The sequence below is a fragment of the Chiroxiphia lanceolata genome, chromosome 1, assembly GCF_009829145.1.
Source record: "Chiroxiphia lanceolata isolate bChiLan1 chromosome 1, bChiLan1.pri, whole genome shotgun sequence".
Taxonomy (NCBI): domain Eukaryota; kingdom Metazoa; phylum Chordata; class Aves; order Passeriformes; family Pipridae; genus Chiroxiphia; species Chiroxiphia lanceolata.
The window spans coordinates 101,355,615-101,373,591 of NC_045637.1; the positions used below are offsets into that span (position 1 = coordinate 101,355,615).

Consider the following 17,977-nt stretch of genomic DNA (forward strand, 5'->3'; position numbering starts at 1 on the left):
AATTTCACTCATATTGAAAATTTGGGGGCAAAATTGTGAGAGAAATACAAATATATGAACTTCAAAAATAAGAGTTTTTCATTAGCGGGATAATTGCATGCACTGTGCTAACGTGGTTTATTCTTTATAATATGTTAACCATTTGTGGTAAAGGCAGTATATGCTTCCTTCTACTACTTCTTTAAAATTGGGTAGTGACAGCTTGAGAAGTGGTAAAAGACATTAAAGTGTTCTGTTTTCATGGGGAAGCACAGACACATGCAAAACACTGGAATGCTTTATTTGACTATATAAAAATTGCTAATTGCAATTTAATTAAGAAAAAAATATATGCATTCTCCATGATGGGAGTTGGCAATATCCTTCCATTTACAGAATTTCTGCTTTATCTATGAAACTAAGCAGGTAGGAAGTTGCAAATAAACCTTTGTAGAGGAGGATGCTGACGTTAAAATAGTGTGATTTGGCAAATGCAGCTGTATTGGGAAATGTCCCCTCAAAGCATGACTCAGTTTTCTTGATATGGTGACAGAGTTTGAAATTTAAAGAGTGAATACTATGAGAGAGTCCTCCGGGGAGAAACAATTATGTAATTATATGGAGTTTAAAGGTGATCCTGGCTTTAAAATTGCTGGATATGCAGTAGCTGCGCAAATCTAGCTAAAGGAAGTTCTGGTAAAATGGAACCAAATGCTTAAAAAAACATCCTACAGCAAGTATGATGTTTTTTTAAGACTTTCTCCATTAGAATGGGAAGAGCATCTCTCTAAGATCATTGTGTTTAGTAATTCCTGAAGGAATACATTTCTGTACACGTGTTTGGGGATTTTTCTCAAGACAGAGATTGACAGTATCTGCTGTCTTAATTATGGTTGATTAAAAATTGGTCAAATATCAGTAATGGCATAAAAACATCTAGTAATTTTTTTTCATCTGATTTTTTTTCCCACTTGATTTGCATGCTCATCACTACAAACATGTTAAATCTGGAGTGTTTCAGCAGATGTATGAGGTTAGAATCTCTAAATGAGGTGGTACGGACAGCCTGGTAATGTCCTGCAGTGTTACTCTAACCACAAAGCTCATTATCTGTGAAGACCAACTTCATGGAGAACTGGATTAGAATGGTCTTCTCTTTTATATAAGTCAGTCAGAGTACAGATTTTAGCACTACACTTGATGTCTGGCAGCACCTGGGCTCTAAATATTCTTAATAGTCTAAGCCATAAGCTTGGAAAGAAGCTTGTGTGGCAGAAGTTGGGCCTAGTAAGGCTTCCTGTGTCATCTGACCTCAGCTTTCACCAGAAAGATCTGATTTTACACTTCTGTAGAACTGTGGTAGTTACCTATGCATCTTCCAGAGAGCTATTTGTGAGCCTGTTATCCAAGTCCTGCAAATTCTAAGAGCAGAGATTTCAAATGTTGGTGCATTCATAGTCTGGAATGTATTTTTTTAAAGAATTATTCTAATATGTTTTCCTTTATGTATGTTAATATTCTGCTGTTGTCAACTTACTAGCAAAATTGTGGGGTTTTTTTAATAGTTTGCGAGAGAATATTTCAGTGAAGTCAGTTAAAGAAACAGAGAAGAAACTTCGCCATCTGCTCGCGGACTTACCACTTCCACCTGAGTTGCCTGGAGGAGCTGAGGTACCCAAAAGTCCTGAAGAAAAGAAACCAGCAGTTCAGTTACACAACAAGAGAAGACCAAAGTATGTTTATTAGACTTTTTAAGCCTATCAAGCAAGTAGAAATGATAGTAGTTTCTTTAAAATATATTCTTGCCAGTAGAATTCTGCTTTTTAATGACCTGTTTTAATATTAGAGAGGCTTGACTCAAACTGCATGGTTTATTGCCACTTAATGGTAGTAAGACAGTTAATTAGTAGCGTTTCAAATAGTTAGCATTGAGGATTCTTCAGTTAAGACAACCTTTAGATATATTGGCTTTCTTAGAAATATTTGTTGCTTTCTAGAATATGTGGACCACGACATGGTGAAACGAAAGAAAAGGAAATAGACTGGGGAAAGCGCTGTGTGGATAAATTTGATATCATTGGTATTATTGGTGAAGGCACTTATGGCCAAGTTTACAAAGCCAGGGATAAAGATACAGGTAAGTTCAAAAAAGTAAACGTAATCCTGTAATTTTAAGTGAATGGGATGGTTTTGTTTTAGTTTTCATTTTATATTGAGTAAAATTTGTGGTATTCTGCCCTCTAATGTTCGGGAAGTTTTTAGTTGTTGATGTGTTTGTTCACTTTTAAATCTAGCGTTTGTCTAAATAAGAAATCATTTGCTGCATTGGAAAATCATTTATTTGTAAAGCTATGGCTGAAGGCAAACTGAGTAGTCTTAAATTCTAATTCTTATTTCTTGAGTTTTGATGCTCTATACAGAATTGAACTAGTGGAGAAGAGAGATTAAATATTCTGGGGAAACTAAATGGCACCCTAGACGGGTTGGCAAACAGGAATCAAATTTGTAAAGGGATGTGAGAGTGAAAGAAGCCATGCAGGAGATTTGGTCATTGTTGTCCTTTGTACTCCATTAGTCACTAGCTGACAGTAGGAAGAGAATCTGCTTCTGTGCAACACAGCCCTGAAGAGTTGCATATTGGGTATTTCTCTTGCAGTATAACTGACTTCACAACAGTGTCATTATTTTTAAATTTCTTGTTAAACTCTTGCTGAAATGAGCAATCAGTCACCACTACGATCCACAAGAATATTGTCACTACTTCTAAATAGATATTGCATCTAAATTCTTCATATATGCTGTATGTTGCTGGATCATTTTTTGTTCAATTAGTACTTCTTTCTGTTGCTGCTTGCCCTTCTGGCTTATTTGCACATGCTTTGAATGCTGGATTATTTTCTACTTCAGCAGTAGCTGAATCACATAGGACCACACACCAGCCTCAGTTCCTTCTTTCTGATCTCCAGAAGAATAAGCAGTGTAATTATAATTCCTTCTTCATTCTTTACCTATGCTTGTCTCAGTTTGCAAATTTAAGAACTAAAGTTGAACTGTCACAGATTTTTACCTTGAGAACCATTGCAAATCATTGTTAGGATCTTCTCCTGCTCTCCTGAGATTCTATTTGGACATTTAACTTTTTAATCCTGCCATAACCATATTGTCTCTTGGGCAAACTTCAGATTATTTGTGTGTGGCAGTCATTTCTTAACTTCCAGTAGAAGTTGTTGCTCTCTGCATTTAATGGGTCCATGCAGATACAGCAAAGTTTCCATTAGCTTTGTGCGAAGAGTGGCATTAAGGCAAGTGGGTGTTGTGTCATGCTGGAATGTGATCTATTCTGAATGTATCATATAAATTGCTGTAGGATAAGTACTTGTTGGAGCTAACAAAGATACCTGTGCTGTCAATAAAATTCCAAGAACAAAATGATTGAGCTAGCATGTAGTCTTTAGATATCCCCCATCATGAGTAGATCATGCTCCTGCCATTTGCAGAATCCAGTTTCATCCAACCCACCTTGCAGTAAAATAATAAGGGAAATTTTTCCTCACTGTAAATACGGCAGTGACACTTCTGCTTGTAGAAAGTACTGATGAATTTAGTCATCTGCCTCATATCTTGAACTGTGTAGTATTTCTGGCTAGATACATGCATTCTGACCTGTGCAGATGTAGTATTAAGATACCCAGAGCAGTCACAGGCCTCTGTCTCTGAAGCTGCTGCTGATAATTACTCTTCCTTTATTGGTAGGTATGGTGTGGAATATTGGGACAGGCGAGTGAGGTACGCAGGAGGAAGAAGATAGGCCTTACAGTGGGTACCTGAAAACAGTCATTGGTAGTTTTGCTTCACCGTGTGATGCTGATTTCTGTTCAGTATAATGTTTGGTGCAAGGATTTTACAAACAAACCAACAAGCCCAATACTAAAATCTTGTAGTTTGATCGCTGATCTTATCGTTTTTTATTTAAATTTTCTTGTAGGGGAAATGGTGGCACTAAAGAAAGTACGTCTGGATAATGAAAAGGAAGGGTTTCCAATTACAGCTATTCGAGAGATTAAGATTCTTCGACAGCTTAATCACCAAAGCATTATCAATATGAAGGAAATAGTGACAGATAAGGAAGATGCTTTGGACTTCAAGAAGGACAAAGGTATGTAAACTAGCAGAGGGCTAGCTCTTTCTGGTCCTGTTCTCTTAGTATTATAGTCTGCTATGCTGGATTTGAAGTTCAACTTCACTAAAAGGTATGTTTCCAAATTGTGATGCTTGACAAGGGATTTTAATTTTGATTTAAATACAAATAGAAGTCGTTTATTTAACTCACCTATGCCTTTTGCTCATAGAAACATTTTCTGCAAATATTTTGTGGTATAAAAAATGTATTACAAGATTCCGGTTTTGCTGGAGAGGAACAGATAGATGTTTGTCTCCCTGACACCCATGGATTAGGGAGGCCAGCAATAATAGGAAGCTCTTAATTGTGACCTTTTGGCCTTTAAATTTTTTGTAGTATTTTTTCATATCATTTAGATATGAATGCTCAATGCTGAAGAGATATTTTTTGTTCTAGGCCTTGTTTTTGTTTGAATTGTACTTCAATTACTTTTTTTTCATGCTTGGGCATGTATCTTGAGGGTTAGAAGAAGAATAAATTGAAAGAATGAAATGCGAGCCTTGTATAGTGGTAGTGTTTTTCCCCAAATAGAAGGCATGCAGACTCTTTTGGTTCCTTCAGTTTTAAGTCTGTCTTGTCGCTGCAACCTCCTTAACTTAGAGAATCAAGCAAACAATTAAAATCATGCAGTGTTGTTGCTTGGTACTTTTTTTTTTCAGTTGGTCATTTTGCTACTGGAGGCTGTTGCCTCTCCAGTCCAAGTGTTATAAACATTTCTGGGGTATTTTAGTGTCCTGAGGGCAATTTGTTACCTAGTTTGGCTGAGGAGGGTGTTTGTAATGTGGTACCTGTGCTTTCTTCCCTTCTCTCTCTCCCTGAGTTTCTATACAGCAAGCCCATCACCAGTGCAGATAGAAGATTCTGTATATGCTGCATAGCCAGCAGAAACACCAGTGATGTTGTGATGAGTAACAAGGGGGATGTCAAAATTAAGCAGGAATTAGTTTGGATTTCTTTCCTAGTGTCTTTACAGAATATAATACCCTGAAGGGTATACAGCACTGACGTGCTTTTTTTGTTGTGTTTAAAAGTAGTAAGCATCTATCACGAGAATTTTTCTAGAATTGTGTGGGTTCAGTGGTCAGCACTAAACTGGCAACAGCCAGTTTAGGCTTCGTATGTGAATCTTGTACTAAGTTTTAATTAGGTCTAACCTACTTGGCTAATGAGACCACACTGAGCTTTGACTTAATACTTAATGACTCATTAATTAATTTTCTCCCTTTCTGTTTGGTGCCATGTTTAGAATTGAATTGTAAATTTTTTTACTGTACTTCAAACTGTGTGTCTCATTAATTTCAAATGTGGAGGTTTTTTGTCCAAGTCTATATTTTTAATATTAATTTCATTTTAATTTCTCATTCTTATTTAACAGCCTATTAAAACAATTTCGTTTTCTGAAAATTTGCAAGGGCAGGGGCTTCTCCAGAGATGCTAGAATAGAATTTATTTCTGACGGTTGATTAAGTCCTGATAGTTTCTTGAAAGCATTAGCAGGATAATGAGACTGCTGTTTCAACTTGTCTGTGAAAAGATGGAAGTTGTGGGTTTTTTCAGGCACTGTGTTCTGTATTTCTCTAATGAGTAGTTCATTGTGAGATGGGGATCTATAGCTGAGTTGTGGCCAAATTGTAGTCTGTGCAGGGAACCCATGCAAGTGGGAGGAAGTTGGGTCGTTTTCACAGTGAAGTGTTGCAAATGTAAAAGCAGGCTACTCAGCAAGGAACCATTAGAAAAGTGGTAGTGATATCTTACACAGGCAGAGCTTACAGTAGAAGCAAAGTGTTTTGCCCATCTGATGAATATGCTTGTGCTTAATATCTGTTATATGTTTACCTTAGTTTTGAAATATAAGCTGGAAAACCCTGCTGATATCCCATTTGTGAGAGCAGGGAATGAGAACATGTTTGCTAACACGTTTCTCTAGTTAGTATGAGTAAAGTTAATATTGTGTCTTAGGCTGTCTGTCATACAGTGACATATTACTCATCTGCTTTTTCACTTCAGGCAGTGTGGGGTTTTTTGTTTGGATCTCTGTAGTTTAAAATGCAGCAAATTTAGTTTTCAGACAGTAATGTAAGTGTTGGGCCCACTTTGTACGATACTTGATTTAAGGATGGTTTTTCAGATAGTAACATTGGACTGCAAGCCATGGCTTTGTCTTGATACTTTGAGCTGTGTTACGTGTTTTTCAGTGACGTACTCAAAAGTATGGAAGAGAGAGGATTACCTGTCTCCCGTGTAAAAGTGAATATCTGTCTCTGTCTCATTATTTTCAACAGCATTTTACTTTCAGAGAAAATGGAGGAAAGTATATCTATCTTTTGTCCTAGCCAGCTCGGGTATAAATTTAAAGACAAGCACGGCTTTGATAGATAGTATTGGTTTTATTCTTTCTAGACCAACTATTAGAAAAGGAAGTGTAGCACATTGGAGCAGCATGTTACAAATGTTCGAAGTGTATTTCCATCACTGGAAATGCAGCACCTTAGGCAGCACAGTTGTTTATCTAGGTTGGGCATGTACACAGCTGAGTGGATAGTACATGGGTCTGTATACTGCAGATCAGTAGTTTTTGACTTTGCAATCTTCAATATGTATGAGATAGGCTTGATGATAAAGCTGGAGCACAGCATTACCAGTTACTGATTGGTAATGTAACATCTTGATCCTGAGGCACAATCCTGACAAATAAAATGTGTGTGTTGGATGTGGTGACAAGGAGTATCCATTTTATGTATTTCTTGTGTAGGCTTTTCTCCCGTTCCTGTCATTCAGAAGGAGATAGGTGAACACACAAGCTTAGGGATGGGAACACATGACTCATAGTTTGTATTCAGTCTTGTGTGTACAGCTGACCTAACAGTATGTTCCACAGATGGTTTTTTTTGCTTTTCTCAGAGTGATAGCATTGATGAGCTGTAGTTTCCATTCAGTATTTTCCTAAATTTTAGAACTGGTTATTTTTGTTGAATTTGCTTCCACTGAACCAGTACTGGAGCGATTGTGGGTGTCTTCAACAATAGCAGAAGCAGTCTGACATTGTTGGAACTTACAGCCAAGTCTGCTGGCACCTAAACTTTGCTTCACTTTTCCTTTTTGTTTGCTTCATGATAGTCCAAATTATTTGAAGTTCAAATTTATGAACTTCAGTTCACATCCTTTTGGAGGAGAGTTTGGAGCAGGAGGATTGTACTTTGCAGAAGCTCTTCATCTTGTCTCAGTGGTTTTCTTTGTTGTCTGAGAAAGTCTGTATGACATTCCCTTGCAACAGTAATTGAAGAAAACAGAAGTTGAAAACAAAAATCTGGGTGTATTTCCTAGATGTATTCAAATCTATACACCTCATAATTTAAGTTACTTGAGTCACTTTATTTCATATAAAGTGAATCATTGGAAAAAATGCCCTTCTTATTCTGGGCTTTTGTCAGCTCTGATTTGTTTCCTCAATGAGTCTGTCATTTATCTGACTTTGATGTCTTTTTTTTTTTTCTTTGGGCACCTGAGATGGTCCTTCAGTTCCCAGTTGCCTCTTTGTCAGCTGGAAGCTGTTAGCAAGTACTCAACAGTCTAGCTATGGCTTTGCCATGATCTCTTTTTACTAAACAAATGGAAAGTGCCTGACTTAGCTTTTTTTGCTAAGTAGGTGTGCTGACTGACATCCCTTCATCCTTCTGACTGGAATAGGCATTTTTGCTAACCTGAGGAAGGATATAAAACTTTGCATGGAGACCAGTAATAACAGATCTGGTTAACACTGTGGCTTGTTTCTTTGTTGTTGTTTTGGTTTGGTTTTTTTTTTGTGTGTGTGTAAGTGTAAATTATCTGTTTGGATTTTGTGTGTGTTTCTGTAGATTAAATTTTGAATTGATTTGCAATACAAATTAGCAAACTTTTTAGGCGTGAAGTTGATATTTATCTTGACAGTACTGTAGTACATGAGGACCCAAACTCTGTAGTACATTGTCATATGACTAGCAAGTTGCTTTCCCAGAGCTGTCAAGGAGTACTTAGTCTGAAAGCTTACGGTTTGGAAGGAGTCTGTGACAGCAATCCTGTAGCCATCAGAGAGTGCTTCTCTGTAGAGCTTCTTCTCTACGTATCTCAGCTAGCTTTGTCGGGGTTTCCTAGGAAGTTGGGTAAAACCAATCTGAGCAGAATTTCAGAAACCTGTAATGATCTACAGCTTGCCTTGCTGCTCCTGAAATAGCTGATAGAAATGTCTTACCCAAATAGGTTTCATGCTACGGGCTAAGTTATCAGGAATAGTGCGATTGCTTGAGTGGTGCTTCCCATTTGTGTGTGCTGTACTGGACTCTGGTCTGGAATGAGTGCAGACCTGATTGTGTGGCTTTTCAACTTGATCTATGGCAAAATGAGAAAAATTCCTGATGATTAATCAAAGATTTCTGTTCTTTGTTTGGTTTCTTATTTCCGTGTCGTATATATTTCCAGTGCTTCTGTATACCCTTGGCCTGTATGCCTGTATCAGGACATATATGGAGCTTGGGTTGGATTTGCTTCAAGAGTAGAATGCAATTAAACTTTCCAATGGGAGAATAACAAGAATAACATTATAATTAAATAGAAACTTAATAGTGGGTGAAAATATAAAGAAAGAAAAAAAATAGTATAGCATCAATGGTTTCTTTAGTCTTCAGGTGAATAATTCAGTGGCTATGCCTATATTTGGTGTTTTGCAAATCATAAAAGAGATTAATAAAACATGAGTGGAAAGACAAGAGAAATGTCTATTTAAGGGACTTTAAAGAATTCAAATGTAAGGAACTCCAAAGAATTAATGGACAGTTTCTTCTTTGGTTTTCAGGCTCTGTTTGATAAAATTCTGTTTAAAACTCTTACAATATAGTGTATCATGAGTACCGAAAGAGAAATGTTAAGGGAATAGAAAAATAACTGTAATCCAATTGTATTTAATCAGTCAAGGGGGAAAATTGTGTTGTGTATAAGAAGCTGAGGAGGCTTTGTTAGCAAAATGAAAATGTGATAAAGTCCCATTCTGAATAGTGAGTACATAACAAATGTTGAAAACCTGTGCAACAACTCAGCATTGTACCTACTATGCACTGAATGAATCAGGGATTCTGAGTTTGTTTTAAAGCATTTCTGCACTTCAAGATACAATGTAAGCATTTATACTAGAATTAAATTAAAATTTGCATGTAATAAGGCACTTCTGGTCTCCCGGTTCCTCTGATGTGTATCTAATCAGATATTTTGAGAAATACCAAATGCCTTCCCTATGAATTACATTTGGAAAACATTTGCTTAAAAGCTGTCATCGACAGAGGCTTTTGGATCATTTTCCCCTGCTGCACCCTCCCTGCTCCCCCTTGTCTGAAGCATTTGTGTCTTTGGGAGCAAGTGCATAACTTAATGTCCTTTTTTGTTGGATCTGTGTGATTTGATGACAATCCAAAAAAAATCCAGAGCCTGTCTGTGTCACAAAAATGCAAAGTATGTTTTGTTAGGTTTTTTGGGCCTCTCAGGAAAGAATTACAGATCATTAGTGACACATTTTATTGCTTTACCTATTCTGTATGCATAGCTTTACACCACTTTACCCCACTCATTTTGTGTTAAGAAATTGCTACTCTTGGAGCTCCATGACTTGAAATATATGACCAAGAGGAGGCAGTGTGTTAATCCTTTAATCATTCTAAATTGGTATCTCACTTGATGAACCCCATCAGTCTTAACTGACAAAATGGTCAGAAAGATGAATTTTTCTAAGTGCAAACAAAAGGGGTAAGGTGAAGATTATTTCCATCCATGTGAGTCTCCTTTATTTATTGTGTACCTCCCTAAGAGATTCAGCTGCTCTCTCTTATCCCATATTCAGAAGTAGGCAGTACTACTCCTGTTCAGCTGCTCCATCAACATGTAGTGACATTAAGGTTTCTTATTATCTCAGTTGATGAAGGAAAGAAGATGAGCTGCATGGTATTAGCAAAGGAAATGGGGCACCCAAGACACACACCCCTGTGTGTTAGCACTTGTGTATGGAAACGGACTCTAGGCGTCCTCCCACCCCATAGGTACTTACTTATTGGGAAGTGCAGGCCTTTAACATAACAACAGTAAGATGAGGAACTTTAAAGTCAAATAAATAATACTCGGTTCATTTGAATTGCGTGCGCCTTACTGTTAAGAGAGCTTCAGGTTTTTATGACACTGCTTTCAGAAATGGGGATACTGGGCAAAGCTAGCATGAAAGAAAAGGTCATTTTAAAGTGAAACTTCCAAGTTATCAAATGTCTTGCCTTAATAAAGGACTGAACTATTGTTTTTTTCTGTTATCTTTCCATTTTTTGAGAAATGGATATTTACGTGGCATTTGTTTTGATAGAACTAAAGTATGCTGTAAACTTGAACTCTGACTAGGTTGTAGTAAGTGTGCTTCTGCCTGTGCACAATTCACTTGTGAAGTCTTAAGGACTGTTTCTTCTTCCTGAATAACTAACTATAGCTTCTTTTCCTATTAAAAAGGATCAGATCCCCCAATCTGATGAAAAGCAATGGAGATTTGACATTATCAGATGGAATAACTTAACTATTTTATTGACAGAAACTGTAGATCTCTGTCAGAAAAGGGGACCGTGTTTGTCTAGGAATGAGCTAACAGGAGTTTCATTTCAGTTTGCTTGATAACTTTTTTTCAGCTACAGTCACTTCCAAATATAGCTTGAGTAATACCAGTAATCAGGTTTTAATGGTTAGATTGCAAAAGTTAGACTAATTTTAATAGTTTCTCAGAGTGAATATAAAAGATTCAGCTTTAAGTTTTTCTTTTTAAATCAAATCCTAACATTGTCTAGCATGTGGGTAGGAAATAGGTAGTAATGCACAAGTGTAATGGATCTGTGAATTTCTTCTTGATCTTATATGGAAAGAACATTTAGCATTTTTACTGTTCCAGTGTATGTTTCTTATTGAGAGTTGCAGAGAATATAAATAATCATATGTCGTCTCCCAGGTACTACTCTGCTTTATTTATGAATTGTCTCCATTGTCGTCAGCTTTCCTTCTTGCATGAGGGTACCAGTTGTGATTACTGGTTATAAATAGCAGTGAAAAAATCCTGGGAGCTAGTGACAGAGCAGGAAATTGCTCAAGGCATGGAGCCTACTTTGCATATAAACAAGAGGACTCTGTTCAGCTGTTCTCACTAAACAGGTCTGCACTCAGTCTTTCTCCTTGTCATGTACACACATGCAGCCAGCTGCCATGACAGAATTAACTTTCCCTTGTATTCCAGAGCAAGAAGATGCCAAGATTCACTGGTATTCAGTTTTTTTGAGGTGACATCCTCTGAAGGGCATATCTAGGTTATTGTGACGCTGCAGCATTAATATCAGGTGTTTATTTCAAAGCATTTTAAAATATGTCATGGTTCATACTTCAGCAGTTGTTACTGAAGTAGAACTAACAGCAGATTGCTATCTTGTTTGAAAAGACCAAGATTAGGAGCCTCTGTACTTTTCCATGCTGAACTGGTGAACTGCATTGGTGAACTCAGTTATGCAGTTAGTAACACAGCAGACTTTTGGTTATTCATGGCTCTTAGTACTTCTTTCTCTCCTTTTGAAGTGGTGGGGTTTTGTTGTACCTGCTTGATTCAGCTCCTCTGTACAGGGATATTTTATTGTATTTTATGATGAGTATTTTACTTCCTCTGTATCACATACAGCAGGACAAAAGTACCTAAATTAAAAACAATGAACTCTTGAGTGTCTTATGCAGTATCCTGTGGTTTAGCTGATCTTTGCTGATCTTCATTACAAGTTTAACACTTACTGCATGAGTAATCTTTTTCCTGCTTGTTAAATAGCAGATGGACTTAGCATTCTTTTTTCCTTTTTCAGCTACTATACAAGAAAACAAGTCAGTTCATTAGAATGAGGCCGTGTGTTCTGTCAAGCTGACTTCTTGTTATTGCTCCAAGACTTTCACCAGTTTTTGAGTTGAAACTTCTTATTTAGGAGCGGGAACCTGTAATGAGTACTTGTTGGGCAGAAGGTATTTGAAGTAGTGGCTTTGAGAGGAGGTTTTTCAAAATGCAAGGTAGAGGGACCCTCTTGAATGTGGTTTCTCCACTGCCACCAGTGCTCTGTAGCAGCTTCACTGTCCTGTCTGTCCCAGAGTTTAGAAGGGAAAGAACGAAGTACTAAAATGTAGATTGTACTGGGAGTGGTTGTGCTGGAATCTCAGTCTTGGCCATCGTCATAACTGGTCTACTCTGACCTCCAATCGGGAGGCCTGGAGACACACCATCTATAACGCTGCTGATGCTTTTGAGAACGCACGCAGGATCACTCTCGAGGAGAAAAGACAACGCAGAAAGAATTGTGCCTTGCAGAATATACCACCTAAGGAGTCTTTCTGCTGTGCCTTTTGCAATTGGACATGCCTGTCTCGTATTGGCCTTTTTAACCACCAACGCGCTTGTGACAAACGTGGGTAGAGCCCTCCCCAAATCTTCGTTCGCGAAGCCCAGCCATGACTGGTTGTGCTGGAGATTGGTTGTTGCTGCTTCTGAAGCAGTCAGCACTTTTCCTCTTTAAGAGTACTTATATGTATCAAAGAGCCTTGGCTTTAATAGCTTTATTTGTGGAATTACATATGCTGATGTGAGATAAGACCAGATTCTCTTGTGCTTAATGTATGTATGTGGCAACTTGAAATACGAGCTCCGTCTTTGCAGAGCTGTTGTTACTAACAGCTTAGTTCTGCTTTCTCATTTTGTCCTGTCTTATAGGTATTTTTAGTCTGAGAAGGGCAGACTTATTTCTGACCCAATTACACAGAAATCTTTTTAAAAAATCAGTCACTGAATCATGACAGATGAGCTAATAATGCTTGTACATATTTTGTTTCTGTATTTCTTCCCAAACTTTATATAGGGAATATTAACACAGTTTTCTTCCAATAAAATGTATGGAGGTTGAGAGCTATAGGGAGAGTACGTGTCTATCTAGATTAAAGCACCATATGGTAGCATTATATTTGTTTTCACAAACATTTGACTAGTACAATTGTTTACATGGAAAAGCAGTTTTATGAAAACATTTTACTGCACTATATTTAACTGCTATTATTGGGCATGAGGTACAGCTATAAATACTGAAGAAAATGTAAGCAGTTGCATGAAAAATACTTCTGATTTTAAAAAGTAGGCAACAACAATGCTTTGGACTGCTGTTAAATCAGTTTTTATCTCTGTTTCTCGTACCCTTTCCCTTTCTTTTTCTAGGTGCATTTTACCTGGTATTTGAATATATGGACCATGACTTGATGGGACTGCTAGAATCTGGTTTGGTTCATTTTAATGAAAATCATATTAAATCTTTTATGAGACAGCTGATGGAGGGCTTGGCCTATTGCCACAAGAAGAACTTTTTGCACAGAGATATCAAATGTTCAAATATTCTTCTAAATAATAGGTATGGATATTACTTAAAAGTCTGTAACAAAAATTGTCTTTTAACATCTTTAAGTCCTTCTTTTGATCTTCAGAGTTCACCTGCTTTGAGTCATTAGCAAAACTTATTTTTTAGATTTCCTAGTTTCTTCCAAATCAATTGCAAAATACTAATATGATAATGTTCCTGCTTAACACTGGGGCCTGCAATTATGTGTTAAATTTATGTGTGTTAAAACAGCAGGATTAAAACTTGAATCTTTTAAATCAGAGTATTGGGGGGAAATTATCTGAATTCAAATATATTAAAACAGAATTGTAAGACAGAAGCATTTGATATGTATTCTTTTTGCCGTCTCGTTTCAAGATGGAAATGTGGCTGGTTCTTTCTGACATAATTCTGAGGTCCTCATCTTCATCAGTCAGGATAATGCTTTAAAAAGTATTCAATTAAGCGTGTTCAAATGTACCTTGGGTTTGCAATTGTAACTACAATCAAATGGGGAGAAGGATTTGTTTCTTGCTACTTTAACACCTTGTAATTAGAAATCTTATTACTAACCTTGCTGCTTTTGGTGTGCAGCAGCAGCAAATAAAAGGCCAGTGTGAAGGTAGTGGACAACTTTTTTACAAACTGTTGTACATCAAACCCTGCAGTACTAAATCCAGGAAGCAACTATAAGACCAAGGTTTATAACACCAAAAAAGTGTGTTGTTACAGAGCAGGTAGTCTGTCAGCTTCTGGGACTTGTCACAGGAGGTTTTCTGGGTAGTGTCAGGAGTTTCAAAAAGATGAGACACATTCAAGGGGATAGGATCATTAGGACCTGGTAATAAGAATGGACAGGGACCTGTTTTACCATCCTTAGCACAATGATTGTGGGTGGTGGTTAAGTGTAAGGAAGATGAGCCCTAAAGAGAGTGGGTTCATGTGTTCTCCCTAAAAATCTACTGCTGCTGTTGGAGATGAAATACTGGGCAAAATGGATCTCTTTTGGTAGGACCCTAGTTTTTTCCCAGCTTTCTCTCCTTTTTCCCTTAGAGCAAACTAACATTAGATTATTTTCAACTCTGGATCTTAGCACAGTCTTGCCAGATTATGATACAGACTTTTGAACAGGTGTACATGTTCCTCCCCATCACTCATTGTGCCCGTACACCTAATCTTATTGCCTGCTAATCTCCAGGGTTTGTGCACCTTTGGCAACTCAGAAGCTGAGGTGTAACCTGACAGTGGAGAAGAGTGAATTATGGTAGAAGAGGAGCTTGGTATTGTACTGTGCTCCCTTCAGTCCAGGATACAGAGTTTTGGGGTTTTTTTCCCCCGAGGATATTTTCTGAGCATCTTTAGATTTTTCCACTGGTAGAAACAAAATTCGATAGTTGATCTGAATAATTTTAAGCCAGTGTTTCTAAAATTGCTTTACTAGTTACAACCTGAAGCTGAACACATGGATTATGTATCTTTTAGCTATGCAACTTCAACAAATTTTTGAGCAAAGACATTCATCTTCCACAAATAGCCTCTCTGAGGAATAAGCATATATATTTGAGGGGAACATTTCTTTGTTTATGGAGGTTCTTCAAGTGTTACAGCAAATCTGAGTATACATCTGAGGAAAAAAGTGGATGGAAACTGTAACGTATATTTTATTATCACAAAATTGTCATTATGCACATCAGCAAGTCTTGCCCTAATTTGATAAAATAATATGTATTTGGCAGTAATGAGAATTATAAAAGCTCATCAGTATTGAAAAGCAAATTCACGTATAACAGTCCAACATTCATTTAGAATGTATTAGAGAAGCTCGCAGATAGCTTTCTGTTTAAATCATCCAGACTTCACAGGGGGTTTCTGGTCATTGAGCAGTGCCTTTTAGCTGTGGGAACTGCCAGGCAAGAGCTCTGTATCTTCTGCTCTTCCCCTCGTATATGGGAAAACTCAGGAATGGGTTAGGGGTTGTGTCATTCAGCAAGTTGGCTGTTGGCAAAAATAGAAGCCCTTATCTTGGCAGTCACCCTGATTTTAAGGCTGTATTTAAACTGTACAGGAGCAGAACAGGACTTTGATGGCTTCCTAGAAGGACGTACAAATGCTCATGTTGTACAAATGCTCATGCTAGCAGTAAGCCATGAGAAAATAGCAGTTTCCTCCCTCTGTTTTTTTTCTGCAGATTTACTGACTGGAATACACCTAAATTTTTACTAACATCCAGTGATGTAAATGCCATTTGATGAGCATTCCTAATTTTGCTTACTTGTCTTTGCTATTCCGTATGTTAGTGTATTTGTTTACTGAAGAAATGCACAGATTGTAAGGCATTGCCTCCTTGTTAATGTGGTTTAGTGAAGATCACTTGCAGTCTTAAACTTTACCTGATTTTGGGGAGGAAATCTCAACAGGATTAACCACTAAATAGTTCTTTGCTTTTTCCACCAGAGGGCAGATAAAGCTTGCAGATTTTGGGCTTGCTCGGCTGTACAACTCTGAAGAAAGGTAAGACACAATTATACTGTGAAAAAGAATTCAGAAGTTTAATCTTTCTGCATAACTCTACTATGGGCGCCAGAAGACTGTTTTGTTTAGAGGAAATCTTATTGTACTGTAATACCTTAGGAAATTTAAAGAAGTGCACATTGTCTTGCACTGCATAAAACCACAGAAGTCTTTGTGCAAGTGTATTGTTTTTTCAGGTGTTCTGGATAAGTAACTGTGGAGAGTGGCCATATATTGATTGGAAATTAAGAGTTACAGTCCTAGGTTTCTGGTCCTGTAAACCTAAAGTATATTTTTCCTGTTGATATACTGAAGACTTTATTTAGGGAAAGCAAATTTTTTTTTGCTGGCACAAAGTAGTAATACTGTTCCCTATTTAATGAGCATTACTTTTGTGTGAGATGTAACCTTACATTTGAAGAGGTTCATTGTACTCCTTAGGCAGTCAGTGATGTTGAATCTTCTGGAAACAGAGATACAAGTTTAAATAAAAGTTATCCTGAAACTTCCTGTGACTTGTGCTTCTGTTGTGCTTGGCTTCATTATACTCATACTCCAGGAAACAGGTGCACAGTTTCTTATGATTAAGAACTTCTGTATTTACTTTGTAATGTATTTCTCATGTGGAACTGAGTTTTCAAAATTCAAGCTGAATGTTCACTACACTAGTATGTACATGAGGTGGTTGGATACCTGAGCTTGCTTTGATTTCTGCATGCTAATTTGGGAAATAATGTCAATAATGTTAGCTTTATGGGTTTATTGTTTTCTCACAGAGCTCTTGGCTTGTTGATGAACCTGATAGCCTTAGTGTCACTGTATTCTGAGCTGTTATTTCAGGAAAATATGCTTAAGTACAGTTATGAAAACTGTTCAGTATAGTAGCAGGGTAAGATAATCTTAAACACCTGCTGCCTAATTAGTTTTTGGGTTTGGATGTACTTATAATAAAAGGTTTGATGTTATCCTATCTTCTTGTTTTAACATGCACCAAATTGACCTGATGGTTTGGTTTTTTCCTCTGGTTTACCATGTTTTGTTTTTTTTTAATGTCTGTTTTTAAATGAATTTACATTTTGCTTGTACAACTCGCTGATAATTAAGATTTGAAAATTCAGTGCCTTTATAGTGCAAATAACAGGTTTTACTGTGCATCAAACAACAATATTACACCATTATGCATAAATGAAACCAAGATTAAAATGCAATTAAGCTAGCTAATAGAATTGCCAGTTGAACTTGGGAGGATAACTAGAATCTCATTAGTAGATTTTTGACAATTCTTTTGTCATTCATTTCCCTCCTAAGTAGTTTCTGACCTGCAGTAACAGATGTAATTAATGTATACCACCAACAAGTGTATAATAGCCCTACTTTAAATTCATGTATTTTGCATTTGGTTTCCTGTTGTTTGGAATTTAATACTGTTTAAAAGGGTACAGAATTTAGTAGGAGCATAATGGGGAGGAAATAAAAATTTAAATAAATTCCCATTGGTTGTTGTAGTTGTGCTCCTTTAAGTGTTATTCTGGTGGATTAAACATGTTTGGAGTAGGAGATATGACAGATTGCACGAGAAGACATCTGTTCAAATAAAGAGCACCATATACTAATATATATGAGCAGTGTATCTGTAGAGAAAGTCCATACCATGTAAACATTTCATAGAGGAATGCTTGCTTCAGAGATAAATATGATAAATGATGGGATTGTTTCCAAAAACATGCTACATTTTTAAAATGAATTGTGGAGTTTGTTAATGAAAAAAATACTCAGATGATTTTGGAGAAATGATACCTGTACAACTGAGTATGTTGTAAGAGCTTGTTGGACTTTCTTCTATGGTTGTTCATACTCCACAATTAGTATTACTGTG

At 37.0% G+C, this 17,977-nt stretch overlaps 1 protein-coding gene across 6 annotated transcripts in view; it reads left to right on the top strand.

Annotated features, from left to right (window-relative positions):
* Positions 1 to 17,977, top strand: part of CDK13 (cyclin dependent kinase 13) — a 49,304-nt gene that overhangs the window by 14,823 nt on the left and 16,504 nt on the right. For 5 of the 6 annotated variants that reach the window (XM_032675610.1, XM_032675635.1, XM_032675643.1 and 2 more), the window contains exons 3-7: positions 1,545 to 1,712; positions 1,977 to 2,116; positions 3,965 to 4,135; positions 13,434 to 13,623; positions 16,045 to 16,101. In XM_032675610.1, coding sequence (XP_032531501.1) covers positions 1,545 to 1,712; positions 1,977 to 2,116; positions 3,965 to 4,135; positions 13,434 to 13,623; positions 16,045 to 16,101 — 726 coding nt within the window. The remainder of the gene's footprint in view (positions 1 to 1,544; positions 1,713 to 1,976; positions 2,117 to 3,964; positions 4,136 to 13,433; positions 13,624 to 16,044; positions 16,102 to 17,977) is intronic. The other variant, XM_032675629.1, reaches the window with a different exon arrangement.